We start from the raw sequence: 18,999 nt of genomic DNA, 5'->3' as shown, positions 1-18,999 counted from the left end.
TTTGTCTATCCTCTGAAGCAGCTCACACTCCAATAGATAAAGTGTCGGGAGAAAAATCAAAGAAAATGGAGGTGTCCATATCTCAGATAGATTTTTTTTTTTTTATTGGCAACATGCAAACAACTAGTAGAAAAGCAAAGAGGAACCATGACTCAGGGACGAGGCAGAGAGGCAGAGAAAAGCCTGGCTTTCAAGGGGCTAGGACTTCCCCCAAAGGGGGTAAGTGACTTAAGTGGTAATGCAGCCATTTCCCCACATTTGGTGAAGAGTGCCTCAATTTTTTTTTTTTGAGGAGACCTGGTGGTGAGTGTGGGGGGCTCATATCACCACGGCCGACCCCAGCGCTGCTGAGTTCCCTGAGATACAACTGGGAGTCTGAGCAGGTTCCCCCAGCCCCTTGGCTCATCTGTTCCTGAAAGACCTGAGGGTCTGGCCCACCTCAGGGTTGGGATGTGCCACTTCAATGCAGCAGGAAGAAGTCCCCCTCAAAAGGCCCTAGCACATCGGCCAAAGCAGCACCCTATCCGCAACCAGGGTCACAGGACAGCTACCTCACTTGGGAGAGGGTGAAGTCAAGACCAAGGACCTTCACGTCTGTCCGGATCCACACAGTGGAGAACAAGGCCCGGGAGAACTTGACAGTGTTAGTGACTAACACTGACAGTGACCATCAGACCTGGGACAGGGCTGTGGTGGGATCAGGTGGGACCTCCCTCCGGAGTGAGCACCTGTGTGTCCAGCTCTCTCACCTGTGTGTATCCTCAGGTGGACCTTTAGGTGATGGGATGTCCGGAAGGTCTTCCCACAGTAGGGGCAGTCCTTCATGGCCGAGCCCAGGCTCCTGTCGCGAAGCAGCGCGGGCTGCTGGACGCCGGCAGCTCTCCCAGCCTCCTCGCCAATGTCTGCATCGGAGGAGAAACGTTCTCACATCACTTCAGCACATGTCAGAAGTGGTTCGCACCAAAACTGCTAACACCACACAAAGTTAAACATGTCAATACTACACCTGTCTATTTCATTCTTTAAATCTGACAGAATGCTGACAATTCATGTATTTTCTTGTTATTCTCTTAAATTATTTCATCTTTCCTATCATCATTTTAAGCAGCATATGGTACCTTTATATTGAACTGAATTAAACAAGAAAAGAAACAGCTGTGTCAGCAGCTGGTTTGATTTCTTCTTTTGCTTAGCTCCTATTAAATATTTTTTTTCAAAAGTTTAAAAATGTTGGTGTTTGTTGAATCTGATTAATTTATAATATGGACGAGCTGGAGAGTTCACTATAGGATTGAAATCTCATTTGCATTATATCAAGCCACAAACGAAGACAAGGCGTCTCGACTCAGTCCCTAAGACTTGCAGACACACAGCTATTTTGGGACAGGGAAGAAAATTATCCCAAACTGATCATTTCTTCCTTGTAGAGCCTCATGCCCATCTCTGGCTGGTGTAATCTCATGAAAGGGAGAAGAAAAAGTATGGAAATGCACTTCCACAATTAGCCCATGATAAACATATAGTGACATATTCAAAGTCATGTGCAGAAACTCAGCTGCACAACTCCCATAAACTCAGAGCACTGCAGTTAAATCTTTGTGCAGTGACTTGAGAACTTCCTCTGTAAAGTATCAATACAAATTTTCCTTCCTGCTGTTATTTGTTATGTAACCCAAACCATTAGAAAATGGAATAAAATTTACATACGGCTGCCTTCTGCACAGAAATGATGGGACATAATAGTAAATAAAACTGTGAAAATATCTAGTGGTTGGAGGATATGTTACTGCAGCCCCCGAGGCCTGACATCACACTGCCAAGGAGGCGACATTGGAGAGCAGGGCAGGAGCTGGGGATCCGTGTCTCAGTGGAGGGGGGACGAGCCTTCTCTGGACTAGCGTTTTCTTCCCGCCTGGAAGGCCTCCCTCCCTGAAGCGCTGCAGGCTGACATGTGGGCACAGAACCCCAGCTCCTGAAGCTGGTGGGGCCCACCCTCCAGGCACACAGGAGATCCCCTGGGAGAATAAGGGGACCCTCTGGGATAACGAGTAGACCTTGAGTTCTGCGTAGAGCAGAATCAACAAGATTTGTACCTTCCAAGCAATGGAAATTGCAAATTGCTTTTATTCTGCCACACTCATTCCTGGTGTTCCCTGCTAAGAGCCAAAAGGGAGAGACTTACAGGCCATGAACAAGATAAAGGCAAACACACTTGAGTCTTATTTGGATGTTTGCTCCCAGCAACTGTGGGAACCCTTTGGCTGGAGTGTCCTCTCTGTTTGGCCTATGTCTGCAATACCGACACCCTGGAAAAGTTCTTGAAATTTCCTAGACTCACCTAAAATCCTTGGGAGAGCTGCTGAAAGGACCTAACTGCCCAGCAATTTTCCTTCATCACTTTGCCCAGGTAGAGGACTGAGCGCCTCCAAATAGAACCACATTTCATCCCACCTCCAGGCACACCGCAGCCTACTGGTCCGTGCCCCACACTTTGCATCGAATGATGACTCCTGGCAAACCAGCACGGGGCAGTGTGATCAAGTCACAGCAAACATGACCCTTGTGCTGCCCAGCAGGTATGCCCGGAGCACACGGAGTCCTCAGGGCTCATCCCAGACTCTGCATGAAGGGGCCAGACGGCTTACAGTTCAGGACAACAGCGGCCAGATGTCAGCCCCAAGGCATCTCCTTGTATTCACCTTCCTGCCCGGTCACCCCCGTCCCAGACACTGATTGCATTTGCTCTCCCAGCATCACTCGCTTGCCTTCTGTATGATCATGAGGGCAGCTTAAAATCACAATAACCCTGATTAAATATCCTCCCCAAGTGCTCGCTGTAATAGTTAAGAAACCGTATTTAAGTTAAGAGGCCGACAGCTGTCAATTTGAATTATAGGCAAAACTAAGTGCCCCAGATGGAGCAGGTGGGCAGGTGTGGACTCCGGATGTTGAATTCCCGCAGGTGCTCACACTCTGTGGCCTGCACGGGAGCACCTCCCCAGGAGCCTGCCCCTAAAAGCCCACTTGTGACAGAGCAGGACTGTCCAGGAGGCTGGGGTGGAGCATGGAGGATGTATTTCAACTGAAGCTTTTGCTGAGTCGCTGCTCAATTGAGGCGCCTTCTAGATGAACACACAGTGACTCCATCTCACCATCCTGGAAGGTTTTATAGAAGTTTCTGGTGAGCCAACCTTCCTATATGTCCCCCCAGTAACCGCCTGTTTGTGCATTCTTTTATCTTTCTATCTTGGATATGTGTGGCCCAATAAAAAGAATAAATTTGTAAGATAAACAGCTTCCTTTGCAGATTTAAGAGTCTAATTTTCACTTTACACAGAATGGTTTTTTTGGAGGACCAGAGGGCCTATAGCGTTTACTCTTGGACTAATCCAACTAGAAAAACAAACTTAGAGCGACCATGAAGGAGAATTGTGGGTGGTCCCAGGAAGTGTCCAGAGAGGCTGGAAGCCAAGTCCACCAGAGCTGAGGAAGTTCCGGCCCAGCCACACATGCACGGGACCTGCCTGGGGGTCCAGGCCTCATCCGGATGGGCGGTGGGGAACACAGGGCACACAGGTGGCCCAGTGATACTGAGAGCCCAAGAGGCTCACTCGAGGTTGAGCCATGGATGAAAGCACAGACAGCTATCTTGAGAGACGCCCCAGGATAGAGTCCTGAGGACTTGCCTGCCCCCTACTTTGCCAACAAGACAGACCAGCCCCTTCCCCAGCAACCCCAGAAACAGGTGGTACAAAGAAAGAAGCATTATAAGAGGTAACACTATGATCCTTTATCAGACCTTTTGTGAACTGGCTGAAGTTTAAAAAAAAAAATTCCTTTTCCTGCAACATGCAGTATCTCTTCCCTCTAATCAGATACTTTTGTGAAGTGGGCTGGGTAGAGACAGGAGGCAGACTTGTGGACAGAGGTCAAGCTCAAACTTATCTGCCACTCCCTGCTGGCATGTGAAGGAAGAGACAGCCCTGAGGCTCCTAGAGACAACCCGGGCTTGGGAGCAGCTGGCCACAGGCTCCTTGCCTAACACAGACGCCCAGGGGCCTCAAAGGCAGGATGTGAATGGGAATAAGATCTTGAGGTCCGGTCTCTTTTCCTGACCCTGCTAGATGATGTGAACTTTATTCTTCAGAAACAGATGTCTTACATGGGCACAGGAGTTTTCCAGAAGACACAGGCTGTATGTGCAGCCCCTCTGGACAAACAAGCTTTCTCCTGCTCCTACAAGCTGAGAGTAGTTTGCTGAAAAAGGAGAGGGGCTCGATATTTCAAGTTATGTTTCAAGAACGTGATATTGGCAGGGTCAGTTGTCAGAGAACTGGCCTTTCTAATTTGTCTCCTCAAGGTCAGAAACCATGCCTCTAATACTTCCATTTGCTTGTTCCAAGGTTGGCCTGGGTCTAGGTGACATGAAGGCCCACTGCCATCTCCAAGGGCAGATGAGGGAGGTCCTGCCCCTTGGACTAAAGGAGGAGTCAGAAATTAAAAATGGCCATGGATCACTTTAGAATCCTCACCATCAACCAAACAAAGGGTCGGAGGCTTAGAGACATATAAGTACTGAAGCCATCTCAGAGGTGACCTGTCTGGCTGTACCCAAATATAATTTGAATTTTTAGATGTCTCATTGTAGACTGAATCTCACTCATATATAATATGTTTGTACTTTAAAAACTTGGTTTATGAAATAATGTTGTGCTTTAAGGATAGAGTCTGACCCTGAACCCTGGTCCTGATGCCCTGGTAGCTTCCCTGATACATATTTAAAATAGGTGTGGGGCCTCCCTGGTGGCACAAGGGGTTAAGATGCAACCAATAAAGCTATCCACAGCCACTGCAGCATGAGTTTGATCCCTGGCCAGGAAGCTACCACATGGCGCAGCAGACCTTTCCTGTCTCGCCCGCTGCTCCCCTCAGCAGTGTATTTCAGTCAATCTGCCTGTTCTGCTCCCCGCTCTGTCTCTGGTGAATCCTCTCACCCCCCACACCCCTGGCCTATACCCCAGTTCTTGTATGCATAAATAAATAAGTATTTTAAAAAATTATAAAAATAAATAAAATGGCCTTGTTTGCCAAGATGGTTGACCCAGGAATCAGAACCTTCTCCTGAGTTCATAATGCCTGGCTGTCTTGAGGCCAACCCATCAGGCTTCCCTTGACCCTTGGTACCATCTCCCCCAGGGGGAATGCACCTCCCAGGTCTTTCAGCCCCAGCAATTAATTTCTTTGCTGGGATGGGTATCCCAGCCCAGTCTGTCTTCATCCACTGCCTCCATCCTGGCCTTTCTGTTTGTTTTTTTTTTTTTTTTTTTAAAGATTTATTTATTTATTTATACAAGCACTGGGTACAGTCAGAAGTGCAGGAGGGTGACAGAATTCACCAGAGCCAGAGTGGGGAACAGAACAGGCAGACCAATGAAATACACTGCTGAAGGGAGCAGCGGGCGTGGCAGGAGAGGTCTGTGGCGCCATGTGGGACCCTCACCAGCGGCCAGGGATCGAACTGGCGCTGCAGAGGCTGCGGGCAGCTTTGCGGCCCAGCGCTCAAACGCTGCGCCACCGGGGGAGGCCCCTTCCTGGCCTTTCATCCACCAAACCTAGCCTCACCCTACAGTCATATAAGAAACGAGAGGTGTCAGGAGGAAATCACTGTGAAGGTTCTGCTAAATAACCGGCATACCCTTGTATGTGCTGACTTCCCTTGCACTGAGTGGAAGCCACGTGACTGGTTTTGCCCAGTGTCTGGAGGCGACATGGAGGGGAGGTGCGGCTGCCTCCCTCACTTACCACAGCCTCACAACACAAGTGTTCAGAGGACAAAAGCACAGAGAGGAGGTTCCTAGGTGCCTGAGTCACCAGGTGGATGCAAGTTGCCCTGCCTCAGACATGGCATGAGTGAGAACTAAGTCTTGGTTCCGTTAAGTCAGAGATTTGAGAGGCTGGTTGTGGGAGGGAATCAGTAATTGATTAAGAAAAGTAAACCCACTGATGAGGTCTTCTGGGTTTATGGCCAATCTTCCAGGTAATCCTATTAATTCACAGGATGAAAGAGAGCAAGAGTCAGAGAGAGAACAAACGAGCAAAGTGAGACAGAAAAAGAGAAAGCAGAGAGGCTTCTTTTTAAATTACGTATTATCAGTTCTCACTTCATGCTAACTGCCAGGCAGCCTTAAAATTCACACCCCCAAAACTATGTTTTGGAAAGATTTCCATTAAAAAATTTATAGTGGATGATGATAATGATGATTCTATACAGGAAATGGAGAGTTATCCCAGCAGACTCACTTAAAACATAGCTGCCTGGGCATTTTCTACTTTGTGATAAAAAATGCTATGGGATTTTTTTTATATATTTTATTTATTTATACAAGAGCTGGGGTACAGGCCAGAGGCGTGGGAGGGTGACAGGACTCACCAGAGACAGAGTGGGGAGCAGAACAGGCAGACTGAGGAAATACACTGCTGAGGGGAGCAGCGGGCGAGTCAGGAGAGGTCTGCTGCGCCATGTGGGTATCTCCCCGGCCAGCCAGGAATCGAACCTGTGCTGCAGAGGCTGTGGACAGCTTCACAGCACTGTGCTCAACCCGCTGCACCACCAGGGAGGCCCTAAAATGCTGTGGGATTTTAACTTCTAGGGAACATCTCGTGTAACAGTAAATACATTTTCCCAGATAAACTGTGCTGTTAATTCTGAAAGTGTGACTTGTGCAAAGAACATCTCAAAAGCATGGCTCTTACTTCATTAATAAAGAAAAAAAAACTATTTGTAGAGTTTAGGGGTAAGAAGGATGCTAAAAAAAACCCCACATCTTTCTTCTTAATTTCTTTGCCTGCATATACCAATATTTCACAAATCTTTTTAGGGGAGCAGAAATAACTGACACCTTGGAGAAAGTCCAGAGAAACATATAGTTCCCTTAAAAGTCTAACGCTTTCCCTTATTTTAAAAACTGGAATTAACAAACTCTAATAAAACAGTGATTACTGTGGTAGAGATTCCTGGTTAAGTAATAAACGGCATTTATTTAAAAAACGATTTTTAATTAATGGTATGCACAAAAATTACAACATTACTGTAAACAATTCCACTTAACTCTTGGAAGACATAACTCGTGCCTTGGGTCAGTATTAATTTGGTGTCTCTGTTGTTTCATCAAAGTTCTCTGGTTTATGATGGCCATATATAGTCATGTGAAGCAGTTAAGCATTAATATGGATTGGCAAAATTATTTGTTTAAATAGAAAGCTATTTTAGAAAAGGATGTCCACTTTCAAGCAGGCAGCAGCGGCTTCCCTTTGGGTTACCAGGAGCAGGGCTGGGGCACCCTGGTGAGCTGACGCCCATGTAGGGATGGGAGGTGGGGGGTTCTCCATTGCTGTCTTTTCTCGCCGACCCAAGCCCAAATCTGTCCAGAGCTCCATTTGCTTTCGGCAAGACAGGATTTCTGGAACTGGGGAAATAGGTCATTAAAAGGCTAAAATTTGGAGGAAAAGAGTAAGATACTAGGATCTCAAATAGCTTCTCTAAAGCAACATTTTGATGAGTTAAGTGAAAATGAATCAGAAACACATGGATTAAATTTCCCTTAAAATACACAAGGGCTTCAAAATCAAGCACTGTGGGCCAAATGTGTTTCTGGTTTTACCAAGCCCAGAGCCCTTTCCTAATTGCCAGGGGAGTGTGTGGAACCCCCCTGCTGGTGACTGGGCCACCCATGGGGCCTTGGTCTCTGTGATGAAGCTGCTGTTGACAACATCCTCTGTGACCCTGGGGTCACCAGCTTTCTGAGGCCTCAGGGCCGGCTGTGGGCTGGTTATGGGGACTTTTAATCCCCAGTCTGGGGCCTGGGACTGTGGATGAGCAGGCAGATTTGGGGCTCATCTGGTAAGAGGCTCTGCATACCCCATCTCTTCTCTCTGGTCTGATCACCAGCGGTGAGCTGGGGCCCATCCTGGAGACTCTCAGGGTGCACCAGTGTACAGGACAGGATCAGCTATGAACTGGCCTGCGTGAGGGGAACCAGGCAGGAGACTCCTTCTGCAGAAGCCCGGCCCAAAAGACTGGTTTGTGCGGGGAGTCCTCCTGGCCAAAAGATTCATGTTTCCAGTTCCTCCTCTAACCCCTGCCTCAGCAGCCCTCACCCCTGCTCTGACCTCACCCTGCCTCCACCTGAATCCCTGCCAGGCTCTTAGACCTCAAGCCCTCCTCACTGGTTTCCCCCCCAGGGCTCTGCGTACCCTTCCACCTGGAGTTCTCTTCCCTCAGAATTCACTCAAATTCAGGCTTCAGTCTCAAAGTCACCTCTTGGGAGAAATGCATCTCCCGCTGTCAGGAGTCTCCTGACTCCTGCTCCCAGCACACTTTCCCTCCTCTTCCTTCCTTCACAGCAACTGTCACCCTCAGGAGACACTTAACTGGCCTATATATCTGTTTGCTTGCTGCCTTCCCTGCCCTGGACCAGGAGCACCACACCCACAGGAGCCATGTACTGCTGTTTGACATCTATCGGCACGTGGTAGATCATAGCTGCGCTCAATACAACTTTTTTCAACAAATGAAAGAATCAGCAAACTGGAGTTCAGAGGCTCATGACAGCAAGAACTGCTCTGAATACCCCGGGAGCACCTGACCCCAGAAAAATACCAGAATTGTCCCAAAGTGCCCAGTGCCTCCAAGGGCTAGAGTATGATGCCAGCAGCAGGGTGGACAGGTCATGATTGGTGACCAGGGAGGCTTCCTGGAGGAGGTGACCTCAGGTTTCTCCCAGTTCTCTTTCCATTCAGGTAAAGGAACTACAAACACACTTACAATCAGCAAGGCCTAAGTGAGCTTTACAGAAAATGGGGGTGTGTGGTTGAGGCATCTCCCACTTTCTCATTTACCCGCGTGTTGGCTAAAAAAGATCTCACTGTCACCAGAAGAAATAGCCTCCGTCAGCATGAAGATACAGCAAAACATGTATTTTTTAAAGTAGTCTATGCCCTACTGACTATTGTAATTATTGCAAAATATTTGTTTTTCCTTTCTCTTTTTCATAATTTAAATTATTCCTTTCTTAAAAAAAAAAAAACAGAAGCCTCTATTTACCATAAAGTATAAATTCCCAAAAGATGTCTACATAATTTATTTTCCTTAAAAAAGCCCTATAGCTTTTAAGATCCTCTTATGATAATTTACAGCCCCCTCATGGATGGGTGGCGTGGGGGCTGAGAGGAGGTTGAAGGTGATCTCTTTGACGGCTGGTGTGTTTCAAGGAATCCTTACCTAAATGACACAGAGAACGAGCTGGACTGATCGGTTTTAATATGCACTTGGTCAGTCGCCATAACTTGTGGGGCTGAGTTTTCTCCTGGGATTTGAGCACGTTGAGAGGAGAAGGAATGATTGGGAGATAACACCTCCCCTGGAGGCGTGTTTTGCCATACTCTTTTTTAAACAAAGAAGACATCTTAAGCACCTTGCAATATCTTTCATTTAATCGTTGGCAGAAGGCAGGTCCCTGATGAACGCTGGCCTGTGTCTTTCTCTTTAACCAGCTGAGTGATCCAAGCTTTTAATATAGCCGTTCCAATTATTGTAAAAGTCATCTAGTACCTTATAACCACAAATATTGACAGTTTATTGCACAACACATTCCTGACATTTGAAGGTCACACCATACATAATACATACTCTTTTATAAAAGTGTCTGGAACAAAGAGATACATGATAAGCAATTACCTCTCCCCGCCTGTGCCTACGTACAGTCCGGGCCGGCTGGAGGGTGCATGGAGGCACACGCACCATTTTAAATAATCTATTAAGGCAGCATGGAGACACTCTGGATGGACAATTATGAAGCGGCTGGTGGGCACGCTGCGGTGGGATTGGCTAGCCGGGGCCTGGGGTCCGGCAACCCTCCTCCTCCGAGTTCGGGTCATATTGCCACTTCACCGCAGAAAGCCCTGCCTCGCTCCACAATCGGATTTTCCCCCAAAGCCACTAAGCATAACAGCGCCACAATATGTTCTTGTTTTTCAGATTGGTCTGCATGTGGCTGGAAGGAATTTTAAAATCCACCCAGCCCAGATGAGAAGCGCCCCCAAGCCCAGCCCTCTGCGATGCCCCAGGGGGCACTGACCAGGACTACGGCCACACAGACTCACAGCCCTCTCCTGAATGGCATTCACAGGGACCCAGCACACAGGTGGAAACCAGGGGGTGGGGGGGCACAGGCGCTCCCCAATCTCTGCTGATACCAAAGCCCTGCAGATTCTCTGGAGAACATTCCAGAAGCAAGTGCACCCACCGCCCTTCCTCTAAAGGTGGCTCTGTCCAGTCCCCACTGGTCTTTTCAGGCCTGAAGAGAAAGGTTCAAGTGACATATTAAGGGGGAAGAGTTTGCAGCCCAAAGGCTTCAGGCCGAACTCGAGTCCCAGCAATTCTTGGAGTGTAACTCTGGGCAAGTGGCATAACCTCTCTGAGGTCTGTCTCCTTATCAGCAACAGGGGAGAGTCGGAATAATTCACTGAGCACAGTGCCTGGTGCAGGATAGGCTCCAATTAATAGTGGCTTTTAACATGAATATTGCCAAAGGGACACGTTGTTGCAAGCACTGGGTGGGGGGGGGGTGGACGAGAGAGCAGAGACCAGAGACTTCAGGGTCCCCTTGTCTTCCCCCCAGCTCCTACCTATGGACCCAGACACATGCACAAGGGCCAGGATGAGGGCTCATGTTCCCGTCGTGAGGAGTGCAGTTTCTCCAAAGCTCTGACAACCCAGGCAATTTCCCAAGTTAACAGTGAAAAACAATTCAGGCTGCAATTGAGCTTCGCATAGATGACAATCTTTAATCACAGATGAAGCGGCAGGTCATTAGAATCTACACCAAACTCTCTTCCAAACGATACTAATGGCTGTTGTTTGGGGAAATATATATATATATGTATGTATGTGTATATATGTGAGTATAAATGCAAATATATATTATATATATTGAGAACCGTATTAAAATAAATAATTGGCAAACTCTCAAGATAATCAAAAGCTCCTCCAACAGTAATTTTATTTTGATTTCCAGAATGAACATCCTAAAATTTAAGACATGGGACCAAAATGATTTCTGTAAGATGACATGTTTATTGGCATTAAATCCCAGGAAAGAGGGCTTTCTTATAAAGAACACATTTTTGCATCTGAAAAGCATACACATTAGGATGTGTGTGTTTCTTTAAGAAGCTATTCTGTTTTAGAGGGTAGCGGGTAAGACAGGGCACCACGTGATCAGGAGGTTGCTATGGTAAATATGCATTTTTTATTGAAGAGTAAACAGTGGCAGAAAACAAGTGTCAATTGCCAGCTCTGAAGTTACTGCCATTTTTGAGCTGCAGTGACTTACCTAGCCCTTTTAATTTGAGAACCTTTATCAGACGAAAACTGCCATAGGATCAACATTAAAAAATATATATTTAGTGCACACTGAAGCCTTCAATACCTTGCAATAATAAATACCTTAGCTGACATAAAAATTGGCCAAAAAAAAAAATTCATCTAGCTCTGCCCGTTACAACAGATAGATCTTTCTAGAGAAATGCTGCCAGGCTGGTGGCTCTCCAAAGGACAAAACCTTAGGTCTTGGCTGAGGCCACAGAGTGGAGGAGCCAAGGAGACAGTTGAGGCTACCCCCACTGTTCATTGTCTTGGTACCTGCAGCAAAACAAAGCCGGAGCCACGTCAGAGGGAACGGCCTCCTGCCTGAGTCATTGTCCTGGCCACCTGATGCCCAGGTTGCTGGAAAGGCATGGACTTCAGCCAACATGACAGTGACACTTTCAGCAAAGTTGTCGCTGGCTTCCCACCTTGTAGAGATCGGCAAAAGCCTGAATTTATTTTTGATATCTCTAAACTGGCAAGTTTATTTTCCTTTGATAGACCCATGAGCGAGCTTTTACTCCATCATACATCAGACCATGTTCTCAACCTCAGCGAGTCCCCAGTCACATCCTTAGGGGGCCCCCATCAGGTCCCCTGGCAGGGGGAGAGCCGGCTGTGCTCTTCTCTAAGGCTGGGCTTCCCGTTGCAACCTGCAGAGGACAAGGCTGGGGCTTCCCTCACACCCACGAAGGCACATAGTAGGTGGCCAACCACTACTCACCCAACACACAGGTGAATGAATAATGTGTGAATAAACTAACTGACCCTAGCTCCAGGCAGGACTAGCTTCCTGGAGAGCAGCTTCTCACAGGAAGGGCAAGTTTGCTAATTCTTCCTTTGCTCACAGATGAAAGTATTAAGTATTGATAAATTTCTCAAAGGGATCTTTCCAGACTTTGGGAATCCCACAGTTTAATCCAAAGGAATCTTGACCAGGGATAAGAGACTGACTAAACAAGATGAACACATCCTCCAAGGAGCCCTCAAAAGGAGGGGACAGGTTGGCAGCCCTGCTTTAGGGGAAGGGGCCTGTGGATCTGGAGCAAAGTGTCTGCAGGAGCCTCGGGAGTGTGCATAGACTGCCCGGGCTGAAGGGGGCCTTGGGCATTAGAACACCAACACACCAACCAAACAGGTTTGCTTGAGTCCAAGATCTGAGTTTGAATCTGAAGCTCCTTGAACTTTACTTTCCTTGTTAGTAAAACTGGATAATAATTGGATAACGGCACTTATCACAAAGGAATCCAAGGGTTCCATGAGACAGGGGCTTTGAAAGATCTTGAGTCCTGGGGAGGGGGGGACAGTCGCTGGCATCCAGGCAGCTGGCTCTGGGCTCCAGTATCACCCTGCCCCACAGAGCTGTGTGCGGGGGAAAAGACCCCTGGGCCACCCAGCCTCCAATACTTGGTGAGGTGGGAAAAATGGCACCCATGTTGCATCCGCTCATGAAGACCAAAGGAGGTGCCGTGAGGAAAGGGCAGCTGGTAGATTTGGGTCCAAAATACTCACAGAACCAGGATGAGCCAGCAGTGATGATGTGTGTACTGGATCACCACAGGGGTCCTTCTAGGGAGCCTCACTCCCCACAGTCCCAGGAGGATCCATGATCCAAAACTGGAGATGGAACCAGGTAAAACCACGGGGTACCCAGGGGCCCCAAACTGTTAGGGTACATGATCTAAAAGGGTCTGGCCATCTGTGCCCACAAAGGCAAAGAAAGCAGACTCTTATTAATTGGTGTACAGCGAGAAAAGACAGGATTTCAATGAACAGATTCCCAATATAACTCCCCAAATTACCCATCCCCTCATGGGTCAATGCCCAGTCAGGTAGGCTCAGCCCAGAGCAGGGTGACAGAGGCCTGAAAGCTCGCCAAGGCACCTTCTGGTAGGAACTACAGCAAAGGGGTTGGGTGGGTCCCCGAGAGCTGGGACCGAGGGAGAGACCCAACACTGAAATATACCATATAATCCACCACAAGTTCAAGATAACAGCTGCTGTTGTCTCTGCCAAAATGCTAAAGTCCCAGTGGCAGCCTCTCTGCGTGTCCTTAACCTGCAGCCTCTCTCACCCCATGTGTCTCATCCCTACTTCATCCCTCCTCCATGTATCCATCTACATAATCTCTCTAGCCCCCTCCCAGCTGACCCCCCACTCCAGCCCATTCAGCATGACATGCTGGAAACTGTAATCCAGGCGGCTGCATGTAAGGGGGGGCAGGGAAAATGTGCCTGTTCACTGCACTGCTGTGCTCCTCCCCCTCATGGAGAAGATCATTTCCCACGTGCAAAGCAACCCCGGCCCCAAGTGGCAGGAAGTCCATCAATACGACTCCACCTTTTTTTCATCCCAAACTGATGGCTTATTTGGCGCCTGTCCTCAGCACGTCCTAGACACAGCAGAATTACTGCCAACAGCCCTGAAGGTGTGTCATTGGGGTGGGGAGGAGGACCTGCGGGGGAGTGGAGCACTCATGTGACAGGGAGGGATCGGAGCACACAGCACTTTCTGCAGCTCAACCTTCCTCCCGCCCCGGACAGGGAGGCAGTGGGCAGACATCTTGAGAACCCTCATCCAGACCACAGACCAGCAGGCTCCTCTGCTCTGTGCCCCAGAGACTTTTGGACTCACTCCTGTCCAGTCCCAGGGAAGCACACTCAGTGCTGGGCAAGAGTTCTAGAACTTGAACTGTCCAGTGATGCGTCTGAGCTGGACCTTCCCTCTTCAACGCATAAGCAGGCCACAGAGATGCACTCCTGTCCCAGTCTGTCCCAAGTCAGGCCTCCAGGGCCTCCAGGAGGAGGAAGGTGAGAACTTTCTCACTGACTGACCCTGGTCCTCTACCAGAAACAAAACCTCAAACTCCAGCCCAGCCCTACCGCCTCCATCTTGCTCAGTTAACCCCACTCATTCTTAAGGGTTGGCTCCAATGTATCTTTCTTGGAAGATATTCTCTGACTCCAGGCTAAGTCAGGCCTACCCTGATCACTTCAAAATATAACCTCCAGGACAGAGTCTGTGCTCAGCATGCCTGCCGGGTTTCTGTCTCCTCCTGACCTACCTATTCTCTGAGGGCTGGGCTGGAGTCTGTTTTTCTCACTCTGTGTCCCTAAGACCTCCTGGCGCATGATGAGCGCTTGGTAAATACCGCGACTCACCTGCTGAACACGTGAATAAAGGACTGAATGAATGGCTTTGTGGGGTTGGGTAAGATAGTCCGTGACTGTGTCATCAAAGGAGGTCCCCTTTTTTCTTTAAGTTCTTAACTCGCCTCCTCTGACCTGCCCGTCCCCCTAACTTCAGTACAGGCGGCCTGAACTGAGTGGGCAGAGGCTGCTGCAAGCTCTCCTGGAAGGAAGGGGGGATGTGGACACAGGTAGCTCTGAGCTCTGTGTGGCTTCAGTCCCCACCACCTTGCCCTCTGTCAGCCCAGCTCACTGCTCCCGGGGTGCCTAACTGCTTCTCCTCCAGGCTCTCTTGAGACAGGGTTCTCCCCTGCCAGAGCCTGACTCCCCCAGGGGAGAATGTGGCTTCTCCCCTGAATCTCACCTGCCACACCAGCATCCATGTTTGTCCCCCCTCCCAGGGCAGGGTCTTCCCTGCCCAGCCAGAGTGACGTCCACACAGAGATGGGGTTCTGTTCTGCAGCCAGCAAGGAGCTCTCAGGACCCCCACCCCAGAAACTGGCAGGTGTGTATGACACCGACAAAGAGGCCCTGGACCACGCTGGGGAGAAAGCAGTGTCCAGGTCCCGGGCTGCACACCAGGCCATTTGTTCTGCCTGGTACTTTTGCTAAGTTTCTGGGCCTGAGGAAGAAGGCCGCCCCGACATATGTTCTTGGTGGTGTCCCACCTCACTGGCTTCCCATGTGCATGATGCTTGTTCTCTTCCCTCAGCCTGAAACCCCCGCCCTCCAGGCTTTCTCTTGGCCCCCAGCTAACCCTGAGTGGGTGCTGTTCATATATTTACTGCTGGAGCTCTGGTCCCCAGCAGACGAGTGGTCTGTCTGGTTTACCGTGGCACCCCCAGCTCCTAGCTAGGCATCAGGTACATAGTAGGCACTCACTATGTTTTGCATGACTAATAACCATTTGACAAGCTGACACCACTTTGCTCGAATAGATACTGGTGCATTTTTCTTTAATATGGAAAACTGCTTCCCCATCCCCTTTGTAAACCCTTCCACACTAATATTCAAAGCAGAGCCACATTCACACAGCACATCGTCCTGCAATGCTAATTTCTATCCCATAACCGAGAGAGACAACTAAATGTTGCAAGGTTATTCAAAACTCCTGCCCCTTATCCTCTCTCTTCTCCTTAGGGGAAAATTGCACAGGAATACATTTCCTCATCTGTATGTTAAAGCACGCTTATAATCCACCTATCATGATTGCAATTTTGGGAATCAAAACGGAGATCCAAAACAGCAGAGTGATCTACATTTTAGCCACATATATTATAATAAATTAAGTCAAAGAAAGAGTTCTGCATTAACTCTCACGCACTTCCTTTAATACCCTATAAGGACACGGGAGCCGAGCTCCGCGCGAGCCCAGGCCTCCCCCGCCTGTGCCAGGGCCACCCCGTGACCCTGCCCACGCCTAGAAAGGGAGGTTCCAGGTGCCACCTGTGCTGCCAGGTGATGGCAGAGCCCTATCCCATGTGTTCGAAGCATTGACAGAACCAGGCTTTGCAGCAGAGGCTCAAAGTCACAGAGAGGCTGCTGGCGCCTGGTCAAGGGCAAGCAGGAACTGGAAGAAGCAGGCAGTCGGGCCGGGCAGGAGGGTCCTCATATGACCTCTGTGGACAAGACACCTGGGGATGATCGGACCCAGAGACTGAAGGGCCATGAGTGTCCAGTACCGTAACTCAGCCCAGTTCCTCTTCCAAGCCTGGGCCTCTGTTTCCACTTCTGGAACATATGTGATGGGCATCCCCAACATTCAGCACACAGCGTTTTCATCTGCTAAATTGTTTTAACATTTCAAAATTCAGGACATTATATACATAACCCTAGTCTCCAGTTTCTCCTGAGAAACCGTCCTCTCAGAAGGATGGGTCCAGGGTGCTCAGGACAAGTGGCTGATGTATTGGGCAGGGTGTGCTTCCTCCCCAACTGCCCCCCCATCCCTGCACCCACACTACCTGGCTGCCCCCGGCCTGCAGCCCCGTTCTGCATTTCCCTCTCAGCCAAGCTGATCCCGGACACCCTTTCCACCTTGAAAGACAGCCTGTTCAACCTCAGTTGAGCAAATAAGGCAGAAGTCTCCAGACTAATTCTCATAATTATGACGGGCCTATTATTTCAAAGTCGGCGATGATTGTGGGGTCAGGTGCTCAGAGGAAGAGGGAGAGAAATATACTTTAAAGTGATAGCAAGTATCCTTTGATTCTTTGCTATAATACCAAATTGCATCCAGAAACACTGAAACACGTGCTTCCAACCTTAGTCAAATTTCAAAGCGGCCTCAGCAGGAAGGGCGGTGACGAGAGAGACCAGGGACCTACACAACTGGATGCCCTACCATCCCAGGGCTTGGTGGCAAGGCCCAGCAAGGGGACCCCAATAACCTCCCTGAGATCAGCCTGCCCTGTGGCCCTCTCACCTTCCACACCTGACACTCACCTGTTTCCTCCAGGTGTGGAATGCCACCTCCTCCTTTTTCTCTTCTGCTAAGTCTTCCCACCCAACCTCCCTCTCAGTCTCTTTATGACACCCCCACCTCTGAATCTTTTCTGGACATTTCTACACAATGTCCTGCTGCTCTGGGAGGCTCACTAGCTTTTCCCATGTGTTTTGACTCCAGCCTGCTTACAGAGAGTGCCCTGTGGGCCTGCCTGTCTCATAATCACCTACAAAGCCGGGCGAAGGCCAGGCCCACGGAGTCACTCAATAAACACATGTTGCTTGACCTTTCCATTGTGAAAGACACCGCTATTATCTCCTCCGGGGCTTTCTTTGTAGGGCTTTTCTGAGGAGAAAGCTGCTCTGACCCAGTGACGGGAAACACAGTTGACTTTCTGGCCTCCATTTTCGCACGGTTGGTGCCCCCGGCATTTGCTTAGATGTGAGTTAAGTCACCAGCCAGCAGATGTGGCTGGTGTGTGCTCCGTTCCAGGCACAGGCTGGGGAGACCCGCATGGAGGGCACATAGGGGGCAGGCTGGCCTGTTGAGGCTGCCCATGAGCACATGGGCCCTAGAGCAGGCATCTGGGCTCTCCCACTGTTAGCACCACCGGCCCTAGTAAGGCACCCCACTCTCCCCACAGTCCTGATTTGTCTGCAAGAAGTTCGAACACAGAGAATGGGTTGACGGAACCCACTACTCCTTCCCACTCTGGTCTGCTCAGGGCACATCTCTGTGTCCTTCTCCGACTTCTAAGGCTCCCTTTAAGTAGCATGACAGAAGCCCTTTGGGGTCTGCTTCCACACCATGCACCAGGGACTCGTGCCATGCAGGTGAGCCTAAGGAAGCCAGGGTTCATCTGAAGCCTCAGAGGCTGCTGCTGCAGTGGGTGCTAGGGCATCCAACAGAGGCTGAAAAAGGCACACTGAAAGAGCCCAAAATGCACATGTGTAGGCCAAATAAACACACAGCAAGTATAAAATAATCATGATGATGAAATACAACCCAGCCAGTGTTACAATGGGTGAAGACTATGATTATGGTGACAGCAGCTACCTCTGATCAGGTAGAATGTGTTCTTATCCCCACTGTACAGATGGGAACACCACAGCATACAGAGGTAGAACCCCCAGTCTAGGCTCACATAGCTGCAGAGGGCCAAGCAGACTGGAGTCAAGGACTCTGAGCCCTGAGACAGGACCCTGGGGACTTCTCAGAGTGCCCATGACATGGCCTAGACAGATGGAGACAAAGGGACAGCAGGGGCTGCACTTGTGGGAGCCCAGCTCAGAGGAGCTGCAGGGTAGGAGTGAGGGGGCATTCTAGAAGTCAAGCAAAAGCTGGTGTTCGTGCAAGAGCAAAACCAAGTCCCAGGCCGAGTGGTGCTGGGCAGAGCAGCAGGCCAGGCCTTCCCACCTGCAGGCCACCTTCTCGTGCTCACTTTTTTCTGCTCCAACCAGAAACGATGACTTTCACGCTCATTCTGACCCAGAGCTCGTGGCCATCAGACTCTTAGAACCATTTCCAGAAAATACATCTCACAGGGCATGAGCCAGCCCACTGCCCAGCTACATCCACCGATTAAGGGGAGGGAGGGAGGCCCTTTGAGAGGTCTGAGAGCAGACCTTTTTATTTTTTTCTTGAGGGTGGGGGGTCAATTGAATAACCTCTCCCGAGCCACCCACTCCGATGATGACAAACTACTGCCATTGAGTAATCTAGGAAGGGAAGTCGGAGGGGTGTGTCTGAGGCCTCGGCTCTTCTCCTCCGGGAAATCGCTTTGAAAACATGTGCCATTTGGCACAATCTGCTCAGCTTCAAAGGCAACGCAGATCCTTGCAGGGGTCAAGGACCACTGCGAGGTAGGTATAAATAGTACTTGGCTCACCATGTCCCCTGGGCTGGGCTGGACTGGGCTGGGTGTGCTGCTCCCCCACATG

General features: G+C 49.4%; 1 protein-coding gene across 1 annotated transcript in view; it reads right to left on the bottom strand.

Annotated features, from left to right (window-relative positions):
• The window catches only part of ZNF536 (zinc finger protein 536), a 424,122-nt gene that overhangs the window by 160,058 nt on the left and 245,065 nt on the right, over positions 1–18,999 (bottom strand). The window contains exon 5 of the mRNA XM_054697056.1: positions 750–902. Within this exon, the coding sequence (XP_054553031.1) occupies positions 750–902 (153 nt within the window). The remainder of the gene's footprint in view (positions 1–749; positions 903–18,999) is intronic.

The sequence above is a fragment of the Talpa occidentalis genome, unplaced genomic scaffold (genome assembly GCF_014898055.3).
Source record: "Talpa occidentalis isolate TD23 unplaced genomic scaffold, MPIMG_talOcc4v2.1 talOcc4.17, whole genome shotgun sequence".
NCBI classification, from domain to species: Eukaryota; Metazoa; Chordata; class Mammalia; order Eulipotyphla; family Talpidae; genus Talpa; species Talpa occidentalis.
The sequence above is the reverse complement of the archived record's forward strand: the minus strand, read 5'-3'. Positions and strand labels throughout refer to the sequence as shown.